This window comes from Quercus suber, unplaced genomic scaffold, assembly GCF_002906115.3.
Source record: "Quercus suber isolate HL8 unplaced genomic scaffold, Cork oak 2.0 scaffold_157, whole genome shotgun sequence".
Taxonomy (NCBI): Eukaryota; Viridiplantae; Streptophyta; class Magnoliopsida; order Fagales; family Fagaceae; genus Quercus; species Quercus suber.
In genome coordinates, this window is record NW_027069618.1 from 815,011 (window position 1) to 835,875 (window position 20,865).

General features: G+C 36.3%; 2 protein-coding genes and 4 non-coding genes across 6 annotated transcripts; 1 reads left to right on the plus strand and 5 right to left on the minus strand.

The window, feature by feature from the left end:
• Nucleotides 1-6,969: 6,969 nt before the first annotated feature.
• Nucleotides 6,970-7,085, minus strand: LOC112015842 (U5 spliceosomal RNA). The gene has a single exon (XR_002883266.1). It is a non-coding gene; the product is annotated as a U5 spliceosomal RNA (small nuclear RNA).
• Nucleotides 7,086-9,259: 2,174 nt separating this feature from the next.
• LOC112015841 (U5 spliceosomal RNA) lies at nucleotides 9,260-9,376 on the minus strand. The gene has a single exon (XR_002883265.2). It is a non-coding gene; the product is annotated as a U5 spliceosomal RNA (small nuclear RNA).
• Nucleotides 9,377-11,028: 1,652 nt separating this feature from the next.
• Nucleotides 11,029-11,145, minus strand: LOC111999043 (U5 spliceosomal RNA). Its single transcript, XR_002881548.1, has one exon. It is a non-coding gene; the product is annotated as a U5 spliceosomal RNA (small nuclear RNA).
• A 1,090-nt stretch (nucleotides 11,146-12,235) lies between these two features.
• On the minus strand, nucleotides 12,236-12,351 carry LOC111999041 (U5 spliceosomal RNA). The gene has a single exon (XR_002881546.1). It is a non-coding gene; the product is annotated as a U5 spliceosomal RNA (small nuclear RNA).
• Nucleotides 12,352-13,287: 936 nt separating this feature from the next.
• Nucleotides 13,288-17,169, plus strand: LOC112015819 (probable pectate lyase 4). The gene is made up of 5 exons (XM_024048259.2): nucleotides 13,288-13,490; nucleotides 14,559-14,910; nucleotides 14,994-15,204; nucleotides 15,325-15,393; nucleotides 16,719-17,169. Exons 1-5 carry the CDS (start codon nucleotides 13,364-13,366, stop codon nucleotides 16,953-16,955), a joined length of 996 nt encoding a protein of 331 aa, XP_023904027.1. The 5' UTR covers nucleotides 13,288-13,363; the 3' UTR covers nucleotides 16,956-17,169.
• Nucleotides 17,170-17,633: 464 nt separating this feature from the next.
• LOC112015839 (exocyst complex component EXO70H1) lies at nucleotides 17,634-19,729 on the minus strand. Its single transcript, XM_024048286.2, has one exon. It carries the CDS (start codon nucleotides 19,718-19,720, stop codon nucleotides 17,810-17,812), a length of 1,911 nt encoding a protein of 636 aa, XP_023904054.2. The 5' UTR covers nucleotides 19,721-19,729; the 3' UTR covers nucleotides 17,634-17,809.
• Nucleotides 19,730-20,865: the final 1,136 nt, after the last annotated feature.

The window sequence follows — 20,865 nt, forward strand, 5'->3', positions numbered from 1 at the left end:
AATTAAAAAATAAAAGAAAAGGAAAAAGAAACAAGTCATTTTGTCCATACTAAGTTTTTTTTTTTTTTTAGGTAAACAATGAAAGAAGGAAAAAAGTGAAATTCGAATCATAAACATGAGATACTACAAACTACAAAAAATATTATAATTACTGAATTATTACATGAAACTTTGTCCATATCCTATATCGATATATTCGTTAAGTGCAATTTAAACTTTTAATAAAAAATAAAAAATTGAAACTACATTATTTTGATCCCATTTAAGCTACAGCAGCAGCATGACTTTTATTAATCAACTTAATTTTTTTTTTCTTTTAAGGGATATTGTAGGGATATTAGGCCCGTAAGTTCATTATACATTTGTACATTGGGCCTATGGCTCAAGCCGAGGATAAGACCTAGTTCGAGGAGAAAGAATCTCCATCATTAGAAACCGTGTTAGCGAATAAAAGAGTTAGTTTTGACCATAAAAGCTCAGCGAGACAAGCCGAGGATAAATGTCTCCTCGACGAACTATAGCTGAGGTTAGGATAAATGGCTTACTAAGGCAAGAGAACCTCCCAGGAAGTTCTGTCAGTATGAATATACATTGTAGAGACATTAGACCGAGAAAAGGCTTCAGATATCTTAGGAAGAAAGCTGTCACCACCGCATTTAATGTGCTACAGCTACCTTCCTAGCTGCATTAATATGGAGAATACTCTTGAACAATGCAAAGTTGACTGTCCCAAGGCCTACACGACTAGAGAGGGTGTCTGATGGGACAAACATTTAAGTGGTAATACAGGTGATCAACAAGTGTAAGATTAAGATGCTTTAGAAGGAACTATATAAGGAAAGAGGTCTTTCATGGAAGGGGGATTGAAAAATCATAAGGAAAAACACCATATTATTCAGAAACCAAACTTGTAACCCAATTTGAGAATAATAAATAATAACAGTGCACCTCGGATCTTGCCGAGGACTAATTCTCTTCAAGATAATCTCATTTCTTTTCGTTTCCCTATCATTTGAATCTATTCCAATGTTTGTTTGATCAACTACAGCATAGTTTTCCAACCTATTCTCTATAAATTTATTGTTTTGGGCTTTTTGGACTTAAGTCCTTCCACGTAGTGAGCTATTAGCTCTAATCAAGTCCTCACAGGTATGATTTGCAATTTAGTCTTTTTTAACTTATTTAACTTAGTTGTTTATCTTCAACACTTTAAACTTCATTTTTTAAATTAAATTGTTGTTAGTTTATCTAGCATATGTATAGCATTTTAATACCTTACCTTTTTTTTCTACAACTTATTTTTACCTAGTTTATGTTTTAAGCAAAATAAATCAATGAAAACAAACTCATCCAAACATACTAATTAAAGGTTTTTAAGAGGATTCAACCCAAAACATATATCACAACTTGTTGAAATAGTCGTGTGAATGGTGTGACTAAGTACAAAAGTAAATGATTAATGTAACATAATAAGATTTGAATTAAACTTGAAGAATCCTCTCCTCCAGCCATTGAGGGGTTGTATTTGATTCTCAAATTTTCCTTCAATGAAATACACAACAATATCTTTTCTATAAAACAAAATAAAAAAAAAAAAAAAATCCCCCACATAATCTTTTTCAAAGACCATAAGCAATAGTACTCTCGGAAATTGGCTACATGGAGACTTTGGGCTTGGGCTAGGTAAAGATGTGGGCCTGGTGAGATGTCAAACTCCAAATTTCATTTTTTTTTTAAATAAGAATAAAAATAAAAGAGAAAGTATCGGTCATCTTTTGGCATGTGAGTGACAATTATGAGCACTTCTGTGACACGACAGAAAGTACTTAAAGTATGCTTATCGATTAGATAATGTATGAAGGGGTAATTATTCAGTAGTGTCCAATTATGTTTAATATAAAATAGAACAATTTGTCTTAAATAGACTCACAATTTTGATACCTATGATGATAAATATAATAAGGGTCCGGTTAATGTGTGCCATTAGGGCACACATTAACCAATCAATTTTTGGAAACATTTTCTCGGAAATTGAAAAAGCTGTCAATACTTTTTCAATTCCCGAGAAAATATTTTAAAAAATGATTAATTATTGTGTGCCCTTAGGGCATACATTAGCAAAATCCATATAATAAAGGTATAAGGTATTATATATTTTATTATAAGAGTGATAAATTGAATGTGACTATTAACATTTTTTCTTTAATAAAAGTGTGAGGAATCAATCTCGTGTTTGAATCTCAAAACATTTATATTGGGTTTTGTATAGTTTTTTTATTTTGCATTTCTAAAAATTCACTCTTTCTATCTTATATAACCATTTTAATAATGTAGGGTTAGGATTTGTGACCCAAGCCCAAAAATAATAAATTTGTAGAGCGTGGATGATAGAGCTAGGTTAACTATGGAACTTACAACGGTTGATCACCACGTACCGATATAAACCAGCATAAAAGTACACGTAAAGATCAAGTAAGCTCAAGTCCGAAGAGACTTATGATAGATTGAATACAAGTTACAATTATCCCTTGTTCCAGTTAGACCTCCCCCTATTTTTAGGAACCCTTCCTCTTTATATAGCATCCTCCCCCATCATCCCCATCGTCCACTTGTTCTTCATCCAGCTCCCTACTTGAGTGCATGTCATGTCATGTATCTCTCTTAGCTTTTGTGAATGGCGGTAGCTAAAGTTGTACTGTTCAGGGGTCTTCTCTACATAAATGTGGCCAGAAAAGTTGCTGTAGTGCATTTAATACGGTGATGACAACTTTTCCTTTTAGATATTTCTTCACTCTTATTATCTCTAGGTGTTTCCCAAGCTTATCTAGACTGCCGAAGTCACTAGTAAGCTCATTCGAACCCTACAGATATTTAAATGACTCAGAATCTTTACACCCAAGGATAATGATCTCTTCGGAGCACTGATGCTCTCTTCGGAGCACTGATGCTCTCTTCGGACGGAGTCTCTTCGTCCCCATGTATCCTTCTTTCACGCGAAGTATCCCTCGACAATTTTAGCCTCTTCGGACCTACAGTAACCTTCACACTAGGCTTTAGGCCCACTGCGTATGGTTGGGTCTTTCCCCCCCACAATAGCCCCTCAAAATTTTAATTTTTCCTTCGCTTCCGAAGAGAAAAAATAAGATTTCGATTTGCTACAAAATAAAAATCAGAAATCCAAAAATATCTCAATTCACACGTGTAGTAGCATGGATTTGCGCGCTTCATAATTACTGCTGTCGTTTCAAGGTTTCCAAAGCACCATTAATTACTCCAGGCGGCGTTTTGTCTTTGCCATCTAACGGTGGACTACTGATCCAACAGACGTGATCCTTCCTCGGAATTTGGGCGGGATAACTCCTTCTCCCTCACTTGTCTCCGTATATAAAGCCCAAGAGGAGGTTTTTCCTCCCTTACTTTACATATTTTCATACTTTCTAGCGAACAGAGGCATTCAAATCGACTAGATTCTACGATCATCAAATCCAAAATTTACAAGCGTCTCCACAAGCTCAGATATCATTTTTTGATCTGGTTCGTGTAAGTCTTCATATATTCATCTTTATTCCTCTCTTCGGACACTCTTTTTGTCCTTCGAGTAGTCGTCCCCTAGTCGGTGTGTTTAGAGTTCCTTCTATCTCGTTTGTTTAGGATAGGTAGGTATCAGTATCTGGTGGACAGTTCCGCTTAGATGGAGAAGTTTAGAGCCACATACTGCATACCAGAAGACATGGGTTTGAGATATAGCCCCCAGAAAAAGTTCTAAAAGATCGGAAAGAGGGTGAAGTGATAATCCCCATCATTGCCTTCTTGGAAGAAGGAATGACGATTCCTATGGGCCCTATCACCACTAACTATCTTCGAAACCATAGGCTTAGCCCCGACAATGTGCGCCCAACGTTTTTAGGATTTTAGGGGCCGTCGATGATCTGAACTGCCATCTGGGCTTGGGACTCACTTGGCTGGACGTGGTGCATATGTACGAGTGCCACAGTTAGAAAGGAGCGGGATATTATTTGAAATCCCAATTCGACGCTGTTAGGCTGGTCTCCTGCTTTCCCAAGTCTAACAAGGGGATGAAAGACGATTATCTAATCGTCTCGGGTGCGTGGCACGACGGTTTTCATTGCCCAACCACGCCAGGAGAACTAGGTGGGGACACCTTAGATTTAGGCTTGCTAACATTAGATTTAGGATTGCCCTTTCATTGCAACTTAGTGTTCTCGGTCTTATTGTTGCCAACTTTCTGATCGAATTTTCTTTTGATGTTGACAGATAAAAGAAACGTTTCTCCTCGGCTAAGCCTTACCAACACTGCCGCGCTTAACTACTTGTTGCGATCGGAGATTTTTGTAAGTAAAGACGGGCAACTCCGATCAGTCCCACTCATTCTTGGTTACACCTTCAAGCCATCCAATTTGCAGTTGGTCGGAAGGATTTTTTGGCCCCATTAGATCTCTCTCCAGTGCCACATCCAAACCCTCAGGGTGTACCACTGCTCGTCCAGCCGGTTCAGCAAATCCCCCTTGAACCGGTGGTGGTAAGCGAACGGATTGGCTCTTCCACCTCTTCACTAGAGGAGCAGATAGATAAATTTAGATTCGAGCGAGAAGCTTCAGGAGGGGTTCAGGTGATACCATCCTCAGATTTCGAGGAGGATATTGATAGGCAATCCAGTGTCCACCCTCCAATTCTGATAACCACTATTCCAGACGACTCCTCGGAAGAAGAAGAAATGTCGGATTTAAAGGCTTTAATGAGGAATAGGGGCAAGAAGGCCGAGCCGAAAGGCACTGGGACTTCCCAACCCGTGGTGAGTCTGCCTCCACCTCCACCTCAGGTTCCTGACCTCAGTTTAAAGTTTGTGCCGAGCCTGAAGAAGAAAAGGCCCCTCGAGACTGAGGATAGGGAGGTGGTGGTGCCACTGAAGACAACCAAGCAATAGAAGGTGGCGAGAGACCACCGAAGTAAAAGGGCCTCATCCACAGAGAGCCGGGATGAGCCTCCTGTTGCTGATGTGTGCCGAGGGCAACGCACATGGTCTCCCAAGTTGGAGTTGGATGGCGCTCCTATTTCTTGGGAGACTTCCCTTAGAAACTACGATGGGGGAAGAGCAGGGCTAGTGGCTGAAGCTTTGGAGCACCCATTGCTCCTCCCCGAGACATGGAGTCATACAGGCGCTTTAGCCAGTATGAACTCTTCATGTACCTGAAGAGGGACCTGGCCATGGTAAGTGAGTTTATCCAGCTCTTCGGTTGGCATGCTAATTTTTTGCTTGTTTTATGCTAACGCTTTTACTTCACTATGCAGATTACCCAGCAAGTTTTCGTGGCTGAAGAGTGGAACAAAAAGGCCTACGTCGAAGCCCAAGCAGAGGCCCACTCTCGGTCCAAGGCAGAGAAAACCTTGGGCAGCTTGAAAGAGGAGTTTTCTCACATCTCTGAGCAGCTCAAAGAGGTAACCCATGAAAGGAATAGCCTCAAAGCTGGCCTGCAAAATGCTGAGAGTCAGGCCGTAGCTCAACGCAAGTTACTGAATGAGACTCAGACCAACTTGGTAGCTGAGAAGGCACTTGTGAAGGAACTACGCGTTGACCTCCAAAAGGCTAAAGAGGCTGCCAAGCTGGCTCAGAGGAATGCTCAGCTAGCCAAGAAGGCTACCGAGGTTGAAAAGAAAGTAGCGTACCAGTTGGGAGTGGAGGTGACCGAAAAAGGTCTAACTAAGCAGTTTGCCTTGGTCAGCCAAGACTACTGCGATATAACATGGGGCAAGACAATGGATGCTGCTGGGGTGCCTGCTGACTCAGAATTGAGGTTGCCTGGGAGCATATACTACGATCCTGACATCCGAGAGCTCCCAGAGTCTGATCCCCCTCCTTCAACACAACTCTTTGAGGCTTCGGAGTAATCCTTGGTCAGCCAAGTCCCTCTCAATATCCTTGAGGCCTCCAAGGAGTCTGGTCAATCAGGTGATCAGAGCGAACCAGCTGAGCCACCTAAGGATAAGGGCGAGGGCTTGGAAAAAGAGAAAACCTCTTCAGAGCCCAAGGACCAGGCCCCAGAAGCTGCTGCTACTCGGACAAGCCAGGCTGCCGACCCTGTGGTCCCTCAAGCAAAAACTTAGATACTTAGGGTTTTTTTTATTATTATTTTTTTATTATTCTCTTCTTTCTGTTTTTCTTTTATGTAAGCAATTGTAAACTATCCTCTTTTGATCAATGAAATGATTTCTCCTTTACTTTTAGTGCATATCATATGACTTACTCTTATTACAAATAACTGTACTTTGTAATTATGATAATATAGGTTCACATAATCACCATATCATGCTGATAATGTACATAACTAAAATTGGTCCTAAAAAGAACAGTCTGTATAAGAACTACTACTAAGTAATGAATGCAACGAGTGTTATAAAAGCTTCCCAGGTTTTTTCGAACATACACAAAGAAAGCTAGCATAAGTTAGAATTGATTTTAAATACATTTGAGAATGTCAGGCAAGACTCATTCCAAAGTTAAACTTCACTAGTAATAACAACGCAGAGGTGTTAACTAACCTAAATCATCTGGTCCGAGGGCTATAGGCATGACTGGATTTAAGTTTAAACACTTAGAGAACCGATAAGAAGTGTTAACTAACCCAAATCATCTGGTCCGATGACTATAGGCATGATTGGATTTAAGTTTAAACACTTAAAGAACCGATAAGGAGTGTTAACTAACCCAAATCATCTGGTCCGAGGACTACAGGTATGATTGGATTTAAGTTTAAACACTTAGAGAACCGCTACGGAGTGTTNTGATTGTCTCGCCGCAACACAAGCTATAATATAGTCTTGTCTCTCCTACTTGAGAGGTATAAAATTAGAGAGCTATTAATGGCTTTTACACACTACTGCCTTGTATCCGTGACTCCCATAGCAGAAAGCCCAAATTTGCCGTTACTAATTTTGATTATGAATTGCTGGGAGCGTCCTCGGACGCTACCCTATAAAAATTGGCGTATGCCGCTATCTGCGGCGAGCGCACGGTATTCTTTAGTAAAAGGCGAAAGAATAGTTCGCTATGTGCTCACCGCACGGCTCCGTGATTTGACGCATTTTAGCGTGTTTGTTATATTCAATTGGTCTGGTTGTCACTATACACTCCTTTTCCATGTGGGACTTGTAGTTCTGAACTATTTCCAATGGCTTCCCAGTTATTTTCTACTACCATTTCTTGCTCTTTTATGGTATCAAAACCAGCTTCCTCTACTACACAACCCAACTCTCTTTCATTAAGTCTCACATTTCCTGCATAATCTATTATGCGACCTATGTGTGGGAGCAAAGTTTGCTCCTCCATTGAATAGCGCCACCAGTCCTTCCCTCAGGGCCTCCATAGATAATTATATAAAGTTTCTTACTCTCTACTAACTCAAAGAAAAAAAAAAAAGAGTTTTTTTTTTACTCTCTACGAATTGCCCTTGTTTTGAACTGGGGCTGTGGGTTTCTTCAGACAGATTCATTAGCTTTAGAAGATTCTCTGTAAGCTATTGAACTAAGATAAGCATAACGGATTCAGATCTTCTAAATTTTTTAGAGTATTCTACAATGTAAAATTCTTTAAATCTCAACATTTCTATTAAAATAAATGGTTAAGATGGTAACACATCATCAATTCACTTATACAATCTTAAGTTAGTCTTTCAAAACACATAAATATTCCTATTTATCCTAAACGCCTTTCAACTTCTAGACTTATCTCTCAAATTTTTATTTATTTATTTTTTTAAATTATGAACTTATCTCTGTTACTTCTTTTTTCAGAAAAATCATCAACCCAAAAACAATGATCATTATAACTTAAGCATTTATCTCCACGTTTCTATCTTTAAAAACTAAATAACAACCCAATCATTTTTCATCAAATGCGTTTGCATCTCCATCTGAACAGAATTGCTCATGCAATTTTATATTCTAACTTGTTTCATCCATGGGAGGATTAACCATCCCAATGTTGAAGTTAAACTTAGTATTAAGACTTGCTCGGATTCAGATCCTCTAGATTTTATTATTAATCTTAATTATTTTGTTTGCAACATTATTTTATTATTTTAAGAATATTGTTAGTGGAATGTTGACATGGCAGAATCTTGACAATTAAATCATTAAAAAGTCGCTAGCATTTAAGGAAATCTATGGTAGAGTATCCTAGGAAATCTAGAGGATGTGAATCCAACTTGCTCTGGCTTGAGAGTCCACTTTGACGGCTTGACCTCATTGGTTTATTTCTTATTAAATGTTAATATTAATATTCATTTCTTGTAAATCATCAATTGAGGCAAGGATTGTTTTTTGAGTTGGCGATTTTATAGAAAAAAGACAAATTAAAAAAAGAAGTTGAATGGTGTTAAGCTGCTAATGTCAATGTTTACTACACATTAAGTGTACTTTTTGTGTTTTAAGACTAATTTAGGGTTGTATTTATGAATCGATAACGTGCTAGTATCTTAACCATTTATTTTAAAAGAAAGGTTGAGATTTAAAGAATTTTACGTTGTAGAGTACGCTAAGAAATTTAGAGGATCTGAATCCTTCCTTTTGTATAGAGTTTGGATGAATTTTCATCCTTCATTGAGAAAATTTTAACCTTTGAAACAAAGATTAAAGAATTCGTTTGGCTTATTTTGATGGGCTTGATAGAAAAATTTGAACTTTGAAACGAAGAAAACCTTTTCCCCATTTTTATTGGCATTCAAATGCATACTTATAAATGGTTAACTACAGACTAGGCTTCAGATGAAATTGCAAATTTTGATATGGGGTTGTCACTTTGCCTCAATAAACAAGAAAATCTATTTCTCAGAAAAATGTCTTTTAGTGATTTCAATAATTGAGATCTGAAATTTAACTAATTAAGCTAGCTTGAGTTGAGGAAACTAGGCCTTCTGTACGTCTGAGCTAGATAAAACTAGACCATGGTAGGCCAATTCCGTTGCATATCTTGCTTATATTATAAGCCAATCACACCATCCAATTGTGCCATTTAGCTGAGACTTCTCATTTCTTGCATAAAATTGGACTACTTTCAAAGATTTGAACAAAAGAAACTTGAAATAACACTAGCTGTAAAATATTAAACTAGTTTGAAATAGAATTGGTGGGGAAATCTTCTCATTTCTTGCATAAAATTGGACTACTTTCAAATATTTGAACAAAAGGAACTTTAAATAACACTAACTGTAAAATATTAAACAAGTTTGAAATAGAATTGGTGGGGAAATCCAAAGAATCCCCCTCAAAAAATAGGCTTATGCCGTTTTTTGCGGCGCGCACACGGTATTCTTTAGTAAAAGGCGAAAGAATAGTTCGCTCTGTGCTCACCGCACGGCTGCGTGATTTTGAAATGCTTTAGTTGCTTTACTTTGTAGCGATGGGGTTGGCTGGTTCTTTCCTCTTCTTTTCCGTGTGGTACTCTTTTTAACTTCTTTTCTTATACTGACTCAGACTCCATTAGCTTTCTCATTCCCACTTGTCTCTCCCACTGGCCACTATCTCACACCTTTGTCTAACACCACACCAGCTCAGGCTTTTAGGTCGCCTCTCTTTAAAAAGATGTGGTCCTCGAATGTCAAATGCAAAGAATGCAAGAAGATAGATAGAAAAGCCAACTAATTTTGCTTACCTTCACAGCATTAAGAACAACATATTACTAACTTATGGCCATTTGACAAGAACTGGCAACTTGGAATTCAACACAAGCTTCTGCTCAGTCCTACTTATGTTATTACACTTTTGTTCAAAATGATTTCTATTCAAACTTCAAATATATGATAGAGAAGGGTAGGGGCCTGTTGGATAAATTTTTTTAAAATAATGTACATGATTTCACATTATTAAGTTATTTAACATTTTAAATAATGTGACAAAGTTAAATTGAGATGATCATTTTCCCTATACTTAAGAGAGTTATTGATGCAGTGCTAGAAAACATTTTCGTTTAAAATAAGCTTTTGATGATATGGCAAGTCATGTGGACAAGTCTAGCATCTTTAAGAATTTTTGCTCAATTCTGTTAGGCAAGTGCTTAATTGACTTAGAAGAAAGTCAGACATGTGGGAATTAGATTAGTTTGTGATTATTTTAGGATGTTACAAATCCATATCTACATGATGTTATCAACTTATCATTACTAACTCTTTGTTCTATAAATAGCCATGCTTTGGCCGTGTAAAGGAAGCTCTTGATAATTGAACGATAATTTAGCCTTTGTGAATTCTAAGTGAGGCAAGGAATGACTCCTTCAGGGTTGATGATTAACTCTCCACCAGCCAAATCAATTCTAGGCTGAAAGTTGTAGAATTTTCTATTAAAATCTCTTAATATGATTTTGTGTTTTGGTGAAAGTTTCTGATTTGGGATTACCTTGGAGAATCCAAATACGACTGCTTGGGAGTATTCTTGTATTGTCTCTTTAATTTCAGGTGACTGCTTGGGAGTATTCTTGTATTGTCTCTTTAAATTCAGGTGTTCTTGGATTCTTGGAGAACTTGAAGTATTATTGAGGATTTGAGTAATCGATTATTGGAATGGAATGACGAACAAGGAATGAAGCCAACTCCAACCAAGATACAAAAATTCTGTTCTTGCATGGAACCAAAAGATGCTTATAATCTTGGCATAAAAAATCATTAAGCAATTGAGAAGGCAACAACATCAAAGATGGTGCAACATTTCTTTTAAGTCAAAGAGTGTTAAGCAACATTTGGATCATCTTTGTATATTTATTTTGGTGCCTCAATTCATTAAGCAATAATATGAATGCAGTTCAAGTCAGTACGATTTTGTGTTTAGTCTCTGATGGTGCAACAATTAAGTAGCTGTAAACTCAAGTTTTCAAGTAGTTGTAAGCTCAAGTTAAGTTTTCAACTAGTTGTAAACTCAAGTTCAGTGAGGGACATGCTGAAAGAGGAGGAAACTATAGCTTATTACTTAGATTAACATAAACTTCTTTACGATAAATATATTTTGGACTTGAATTGGCAGGGAATTCTCGTAAAAATCCCCTCTAAAAAATTGGCGTATGCCGTTATTTGCTGCGTGCACACGGTATTCTTTAGTAAAAGGCGAAAGAATAGTTCGCTCTGTGCTCACCGCACGGCTGCGTGTTTTCAAAATGTTGTAGTTGCTTTCAATATATAGCGACGTGGTGGACTGGTTCTTTCGGCATATTTTCCGTGTGGTACTGTAATTATCAGCAATTGAAATCTTAAGAATTTGATCCAGTGCATCCTAGTTCCTACAGTCTCGTAATATTCACGAAATCTTGGGTTCAAAACCTTTAGTCAGTCTCTTGAGATCACCCCTATTAGCAAAAATAAAAATAATATTAAACTCAAAGCACAATCAAAATCCAAATTAATTAATAGTAAATGTTTAATTTTAGGCTGAAAGTTGTAGAATTTTCCAAGAAAATGTCTTAATACGATTTTGTGTATTGGTGCCTCAAAGTTTCTGATTGGGGATTACCTTGGGCTTGGGGAATCCAAATATGACTGCTTTGGAGTTTGGAGTATTCTTGTATTTGTCTCTTTAATTTAAGGTGTTCCTGGATTCTTGGAGAAGTTGAAGTATTACTTGTGGATTTGAGTAATCGATTTTTGGGAACAAGGAATGAAGCCAACTCCAACCAAGATACAAAAATTCTGTTCTTGTATGGAACCAAAAGATGCTTATAAGAGAGATGCTACGTTTATAATATTTTCACAACACATTATAAGTTGTTAGTTGTTATTAGTTTTAATTTGAACCTACCACTAAAATTACTTTTCTACTCCACTAATAAGTTAATAATAACCTATAATAACTTGCAACATAAAATTTATTGTGAAAATATTGTAAACATATTATTTCTTTGCTTATAATCTTATCTTGGCATAAAAATTCATTAAGTAATTGAGAAGACAACAAATCAAGATGGTGCAACACTTCTTTTAAGTCAAGAGTGTTAAGCCACATTTGGACCATCTTAGCATACTCTGCGTTTTGGTGCCTCAAGAGTCTCTGATGGTGCAGCACTTCTTTTGGCAGTTGTAAACTCAAAACCAATCAGTAGTCTTTAAAACTAAGACGATCCAAGATACCATATTAAGTTTAGTGAGAATAAAAATACTGAAAGCCAAAAGAAAATTATAGCTAACTACATAGATTAATAAACTTTTTCTAATAAATAAATTTTAGACTTATTTGTTAGGGAATTCTCGTAGAAATCCCCTCAAAAAATTGGCGTATGCCGTTATTTGCGGCGAGCACACGGTATTCTTTAGTAAAAGGCGAAAGAATAGTTCGCTCTGTGCTCACCGCACGGCTGCGTGATTTGGAAATGTTTTAGTTGCCTCATTATATAGGGACGTGGTGTGCTGGTTCTTGCGACTTCTTTTCCGTGTGGTACTGTAATTTCCTTTCTTTATTGTACTGACTTAAACTGCATTAGCTTCCTCCATTTCCCACTTCTATCTAACAACTATTCTACATGTCCATCCATGAGGCTATGAGTAAGTTTTAGAAGCGTTGTTCACAAACTTCACATGATGAACAAGCTTAATTAGTTACAAAGAAGAGGGTCATCAAATTTCACTCAAGGGTTATGCTTTAAGAACTCACATGGGAATGGTTCTAAAAGTAAAATGAACAAGCTTGTTCATCATCCATTGGAATCTCAAGAAGTTGATCTAGTGCATCTTAGTTTCTATATTCTCATAATATTCACGAAATGTTAGGTTCAAAATCTTTAGTCAATCTCTTGAGATCACCCCTATTGGCAATAATAAAAATAAAATATTATACTAAACTCAAAGCACGATCATAATCCAAATTAGTTTATAGTGAATGTTATCTAATTTTACACAATGTATTTAATTTAATTTTCTTAATTTTGATGTCAACTGATTCATTCATAAATCATAATACTTAACATATAAACTGAAATAACCTTCTTACTTACCTAACTAAAATCATTTTATCATCACTACTGATGAATACTTTGTGTGTAAGCACCGGTTACAATATAATAAAGGCCAAAAAAAATTTGAAACTTGAGTTATTATTATAGATATACAATGGAAAAATCAATTGTGGGTCACAAGCTAAATGTGGTCCTAGACTCAAGCCCCATTAGGTCTTTCAAGGGTTTGCCCATTGCATGAGGCCCAACTCAGCCCACAGAGGCAGGCCCATTACGGTTTTACTGTTCATTTGTTGTGTCAGTTCCAACCGAACCGCGGTAACGACCTTTCTTTTTTTTTTTGCCTTCTCCTCTGTTCTAACGGCTCGTCAAAGTAATACTATTCAAAAGCTCAGACTTTTGAGCTCCAAAAGAACCATGGCGTCCCTACCTTACGCTGACGTGGATTCGAGTCTCAGAGCTCTGGCGGGTCGGGCCGAGGGGTTCGGTCGGTTCGCGATCGGAGGCCTCGACGGTCACATCTATTGCGTCACCACTCTCGCAGGTCCTCTTCTCTCTTTCGCTTTAAAACATTGTGTGTTTTTGTAAAACTTAGGGTTCTTTACGTTTTTTGCTCTCTATTTTGAAATTCTCATTGTGTCCATTTCGATTTATTTTGTGTTTATGAAGCTGCTAATTTCGGCATTGCAATCAGGATTCACAGTTTAGATTTTGCCAAAATTTTCTGTTGCCAATTAGGTATTGTTTGTATACAATTTCATGTCGTACATTAAGTTCCGGATCATGAAATTGCTAATATGTGGTTTCAAATTTTCAATTCGATTTGTAGCTTAGATTAGTTACATTACACCGTAATATTCAATTATTGTAATTTTAGGTTAATGTAATCTCAATACAATAATATAACATTACATTATTTAAGAAGGTGATGAGATTAAGATGATGCAATATATTATGTAATTTTAAATTATGGTAATGTTAGAAAAAATAAAATAAACCAAAAACTTTAATGTCACATCATTGTAATGTGTATCACATCAACGACACATTACAGCATACCAAACACCTTCTTATATGAATGGCACACTAATAATGTAATATATTAATAAAGCACCATTAGCCTTTTGTCTCTTTCTTTTTTAATTTATTTAAGAGTAATCCTATAGACACAACATTTTTAATAAGCTGTTATTGATTCTCATATGACTTCACCATTGACACTACTTTATTGTATACCGTTAACAACTTATCACATTAGTAATTATAAAAAGAATTGTAAGAAAATTTGTTATTCTAGAATTATTGTTCATTTAATATTGTTTATCGGTATTGTGCTAATATTCAAAAAAAAAAAAAATCGCAAAATTTTCCTATTTATAATAATAATGGTATTGGATTTAATATTTTTTAATAGCTTAAGCTTTCAGGATAAGTGACAGTTTATCAGTGTCATTTGGATCTCTAGTGATTATTTGTAAGGTTTGTTGGCATACCATCATGTATGAAAATGACCTGTTTATTAAGATTCTACTTTTATGCAAATTGCTAAATGTTTAGAGCAAAAGTTTCTGATATTGAATTACTTAATATCAAATTATGTTCTGTCTTTAAGATGATGGTCCAGGATCCCTTCGTGAAGGTTGCCGTAAAAAAGAGCCACTATGGATAGTTTTTGAAGTTTCTGGTACTCTTCATCTTTCTTCTTACTTGAACGTGTCGTCTTATAAGACAATTGATGGCCGGGGTCAAAGGATAAAGCTCACCGGCAAGGGCTTAAGGCTGAAGGAATGTGAACACATAATCATATGCAACCTTGAGTTTGAAGGTGGTAGAGGACATGATGTTGATGGTATTCAAATAAAACCAAATTCAAAGCACATATGGATAGACCGCTGCAGCCTCCGTGATTATGATGATGGACTTATAGATATCACTAGACAAAGCACAGATATAACTATTTCTAGGTGGGTTGATATCTCATGTTGCAGGATTAGACTGAATACTGGAGGTAAAAAGTTCTGATATATTATTCTGCCTTTGGCACCAGATGTTACTTTACACAGCATGACAAGACAATGCTTATTGGGGCAGACCCCACTCACGTTGGTGATAGATGCATTCGGGTAACAATTCATCATTGTTTCTTTGACGGGACTCGGCAAAGGCACCCTCGTGTTAGATTTGGAAAAGTTCATCTATACAACAATTACACCAGAAACTGGGGTATATATGCTGTTTGTGCCAGTGTAGAATCTCAGGTAAATGGCTATTTGTTTTCTCTTCTGATTAAGCATCTTAAGTTTTCTGCGTCCTCAATATATGCACACATTTTTTTATCTGATTTTTTTTTTCTTCTGTTTAACCTTTATTTTTCTCAGATATACTCTCAATGCAACATATATGAAGCAGGACAGAAGAAAAAGTCTTTTGAATATTATACAGAGAAGGTAAAGTATATTTTGCTCTGCATCGCATAGCTGAAATTTTTCTGATTATTTATGACCCTTCATAAAATACAGAGCACAAATTTGAAGGTTCAAAATTCATGAATGGAAAAAAATATAGATAGATGATATGCTCAATGGAAGTTTATTTTAAACAGCCTAAAGTTCCATGTTTTAGAATGCGATGCATTAACTGAATTGTCAAATTTTACTTTGCGGATACATTTTGTGCCTTTTTAAGAACTGTAGTGTCTTTTCATTATTTACCTTATCTAATATAGGAGATTATTCCTGATGGTTCCTTATCTCCATAACCAATATTGAACAGATGAGTGTACGTATGAAACTGGATGCATTTATGGCTGTACATGTAAACATGTTTAAAGTTTTTCATTATGCATCATTGAAGTTTTATCTTTTGTCAAATCATTCATCATCAAACACACCTTATTTAGCATTTAACTCCATCCAAGACTATCTCACATCGTATGTCACCATGCCTTACATCTATTCTTAGGAATTTCCTTAACTATGGTAGTTTTGCTTTAACTGCAGAACACTGCAAAAATGCTTGTCTAGTTATACAGGACAAAAAGGAAACCTCATTCTTTACAAGCAATGAAGCACCTGATTATTTCAATAAAATGAATATTCCTCATTGAATATTTTTGAAAAAGAACACATTTACTTTATGACATTCTGGTGAGTTTCTGTGGTTGAACCAGTTATTTACTTAATACCTTTGTGCTAAGTATTCTTCCAAATGAGAAGTGCTGCAGGCAACAATGAATGAGGGATGTTGTCTTTGAAATCTAAAGATCTACTCCAGAAAATAACAGCTTCAGATTTGGTATAGTGCTTCAATTGGAGCATACTAGATAATCTGTCATCCTCAGCCAATTGACCGTGTATCCCTAAACAATGACTAAGTATTGTATTTTCATTAAAGTAACAGTTTTCTCACTAAATATCTTTATAGTTAGCGTTTTCTCTGTAAAATGGGCAACTGGACAAGACCTTTAAGTGTTTGACATTTTGGCTAGAAAAATAGCATGTCTTTTATATTTTCCATAAAGAAATAAAGAAAAGAAGGTGGAAAAAAGCCTTTGGGTGTCTCATGTATACTTAAGAAGAGGCTGAATCACAGAGGGGTCCTTGTGGGTAGACTGGAATGTGGGGAACTAAAGTTATTTAGTAACTTTATTCAAACTGCGAAGTTACAAACTATTTATATGCATTACTTTGTTCTGAATAAGTAGAATGGTCTTATTTCCATTGGCTGTTGACACAATATGTTTCAAATGCTTACTCTTTCGATGATTCCATAGGCAGCAGATCGGGAAGAGGTAAAATCTGGCTCAATAAGATCTGAAGGAGACTTGTTCCTGAATGGGGCTCAAGCTTTCTTATCAACAGTGGGCAACGAAGAATGTGTGTTCCATCCAAGTGAATTCTACCTGACATGGACAATGGAAGCACCCTCAGATTCTCTTAAAGATATTCTCCAAATTTGTACAGGTTGGCAATCCATTCCCAGGCCAGTGGAGCAGATGGTAATTGGATAGTTTATTCATTATCTTGTGTGTATGCAGTTTCATGTTCCTCTTACCTCTATAGGTTTTCTCATCTCTCAGAAAAATGTTGTTGAAATTTGAAATGTTATGGTTGGCACCATATATTTAAATTATGTCAGACTTGTTTTCTTGTAATTATATTTATATACAAAATGTTGTTTCAAAACTTAGTAAGTCAAATTAAGACAGGTTTGAGCTTAGTAAATTTCAATTGTTGACACTTGCACTTTTTATTGTAATATTCACAAGTTTGTTGACTTTAAGCTAATATGCCTGACCAGATCTATTCAAGGTTAAGATTTCCCAGTCAAATATATCAACCTTCAAAGTATTAAGTATTTTCTTTTTGCGTTATCTCTTTATATAAATAATTTCCCAATTCAAATAGCTCCAAATGAATTCTATTCTATTCTTATTTTATGAGCTAAATTGTTTCAAAATGTTACTTAGCTTATGATATAGTCAAACTTCAAAATCGGCATAGATACATATTTAACTTTCAATATTTGCAAGTTTGTTACCTTTTGTGTGATTCAGATATTCCAATTGAAATTATCAACTTAATACCATATGAAAATTTTCTATGCATTCAAGTCAAAGTTTATTTGGCTAGCCTTGAGAATTTGATTGGAATATTTTAGTTTGATGATGAAAATTAAGAATGCCCAAGTAAAGGAGTAGTATTGCTAAAGGGTTATCATTCATACATGGCTCATGATGAATGATCTTATAGGAAAATCTGAAAGGACCATTTCAAAGTGAACAGTACTAATCATAACAGAATTACATGTACTGGATATGAAAATTAGACTTAGTTTGCATGGTAATGGACATACATTGTCATTTCAGCGGGGTATACATCCCTGTGACTGAAACAATGACGAAGACGATGTAGAACTACCTGAGGTGGAAGTCCCATGGAACAGATCTGACAAGTAGTTCCCCAAATCGTCAGGTGAAAACCTTACGAATAACTCCAAATTCTTCTCCCCAGTCAGCATCGCCAAATACATATCATAAAATTCTCGATACTCTGGAATCAGTTTCTTTGCTATTGACACTTTCAATTGATCCCTTAATTTCCCATCTTGTACAACCCATGATGTCTGTTTCCTGTATGCCTCTTCAAAAGTCACATTGAACCTCATAAAGCACTCCTTTGCCATTTCAGGAGTTATTGCTAGGGTATTTTTCTCCGGTAAAGATGAGAAGACCTTAGTCCAAGCCATTGATTCGTAGTTTGAAGCGTATTGTTTAACTTTCTTCATGTGCTTCAACACCCAGTCGTGACCTAGGAGGTACTTAAGGTTGGTTGAACGTACCTTCTCAACAATGAAGTGGAGATTGTTTGCAAGAAAGAGGTATGATAGAGACACATCTTTGTAGAGCTCAGCCTTTTTATCAAGCTTGCACAAAAGAACTAATATGAGCCAAGCTAGGTGGACTGACACTGCTGATGTTGAACCATTGCCTGAGGTCGGACTCTCAAAGTAAGATTCTGGTAGTGGCGAAGTCCTTGCTTGTGGATTATCAACAATGATACTGGAGAGAATACCACTGTAATCTGCCAGTGAAGATATGAATGTCATTGCAGATTGGGTCAGCGGGTGAATGCCACCCCTGAAAACTGGAGTTCTTGATGAGTCCTTTTGAATTGTTGATTCAAATTCAGATAGAATGGTGCGGATGGAGTCACCGAGTTTGACCAGTGATGAAAGAGCTTGTAATTTAACAGCCTTGGTTGATTCAAAGTCGAATATAAATTCAATCTCTGGCTTCAACTCAAAGACTGCTTCATAAAGTTCCATTAGTTGGAAAACTTCTTCCTGCGAATGCCTGCTCTTTGTGATGAGTTCAGGGAATCTGAATAGTCTGAAGGCTCCTTCTTTGGTTATTCCCGAAAAGCATGACTCTCTAATCTTCTCAGACTTTGAAAACACATGATTGCATAGAACTATTTCTCCAAAAAACAGCATTTTCACAGCAATCTTTGTTACAGTTATCCACTTCTTAATGAGTTGCTCAAGGTCTTCTCCATTCATCTTATGAATTTGAGAAGATCTGAACTTTTCAATTCCAAGATGATACAATCCTTCATCTACTATGGATTTTCTGATAATTTTGTATATCTTCACACACTCTTTCCCATAACCCAAGCTAATCATGCATTCAGCTATTGATTTTAAATCCGTCATGGCAAGTTCTGAGACTCTATCCACCTCAGTGATTGAGTCACCAGCAATTTCCAACTCGTCTTTGGACTGATCGTCATCTTCATCATCAGAATTGCTTGACCCACCCAAGGATCGGCCAGATACTGATTCAGGATCAAGATGGTCACGGTTTTTAGACAGTATCTGATAAAACTCATTTTCAAGCCTTTTCATGGCTATTTGCATTAGGTTCTGGGCAAGTATGAGCTTCTTGGATTTAGAATTTTCACTGATTAAGAAATGCATTGCTCGCTGCAAGTCCTTGACAGATTTGAGAAACTCCTGGGCTTCTTTTCTGTTTTGTTGGAAGAGAGAGGTGGCTTTGTAGAACGAAGAGTTTAAATCCCATTTGGAGATTATTGATTCAGCATTTACAATGTTTTCTTCCATCATGGTCTCAGAGAATCTGATATGGGTGGAAGGAGTGTGAGGGCTTGGAAATGATGACAAAGAAGAAAGGGTTTTTGAGGAAGAGAAGAAGAGACTTGACATTAATCTGCTTGGCATGTTTTTATATTTCTTTGGAGTTTCTGACAGCATCATTGAGCCTTTAAGAGCAATGAACTCAAAACTTAAGAGAGAACTTCAAAGCTCAAATATGAAAGCCAATCTAATATTTGGTTATTGAGAGAGAGAGAGAGAGAGAGAGAAGGCTTATAGTTACATATTCTTGCTTTTGGGGTTTATATAGAGGAAGAAAGCTGCTAGTTTCCACTTCAGGAAGGTGTTTTTGATTGGATTGCAAGAACAAGAACAGTTGACGGACCTGGTTGAGTGTCTACCTATAATTACTTACTACAAATTTATATTAGGAACAAATTAACGGCTTCTGTTATTAAAAAAAATGAGGTAATTCAGATCTAGTCAAACATATCCCAGTAAGTATGAGCATGAGTGAGTCATTAGTAGTGAAGCAAATTTAGCAATAAGAGCTGGTTAATTCTGATAGACTATCCTAAAGTTCTTGGTAAGTTGTCTTTCATTTATGTATTTCTTTGAAATCAATGGAAAAATTACTTAGCTATGGAGTAGTTCCTTAACCAGGGCAGAAGAGATCTGTTTGACTACTTAGCCATTACTAATTCTTCAATTTATATACGTATTGTACTAATTGTCTATTTTCAACAACAACAAAAAACTATACATTTCTTTTTTCTTATATGTTCTCATTTTTCTATAATTTTCTATAAGCTATAACTAGTGCAGGCCCGTTGGGAAACAACCTGGAAAGAAATGAAAAGGATTTCTGTTAGTAATACAATTTCTCTAAACCCATGAAAATGTGACATGCTTGTCTACAGTCAACCCCTCTTATACAGCCCATCATTTTCCAAGTCTTTTCATTAAAACAAAGTGACTGACTTTTGTTTTTCTTTTTATTTTTTGAGAAGAAAAATAGCCTCCCTTCCCAGAGAAAAATAGAGAATGGAACAAAATGTAGAATATTTTGAACGGTGTTATCTTAGCTTAACATTTAGTATCAAATTATAGAAGTCAATAGGCAGAGCTAGGGAGGGCCAGGGGGGCCTTGGCCCCCCTAGCTTTTGAAATTTTCCATTAATCTTCTTTTACATTTGATAATAAATCTAAAAATTACACAAAAATGTATTCACCGGCTCTTTTGAAAAAATTTCTTGGCACCACCACTGATTAGAAGCACTTACAAAAGAAAGAGGCTTTGAAAGTTT

Bases quoted from the DNA above. Each gene is read 5' to 3' on its own strand.
- LOC112015839 (XM_024048286.2), bottom strand. From the start codon at position 19,720: ATGATGCTGTCAGAAACTCCAAAGAAATATAAAAACATGCCAAGCAGA.
- LOC112015819 (XM_024048259.2), top strand. From the start codon at position 13,364: ATGGCGTCCCTACCTTACGCTGACGTGGATTCGAGTCTCAGAGCTCTG. The intron at 14,911-14,993 runs GTGGGTTGATAT...CTTTGGCACCAG, and splicing joins ACAGATATAACTATTTCTAG to ATGTTACTTTACACAGCATG. The intron at 15,394-16,718 runs GTAAAGTATATT...ATGATTCCATAG, and splicing joins TTGAATATTATACAGAGAAG to GCAGCAGATCGGGAAGAGGT.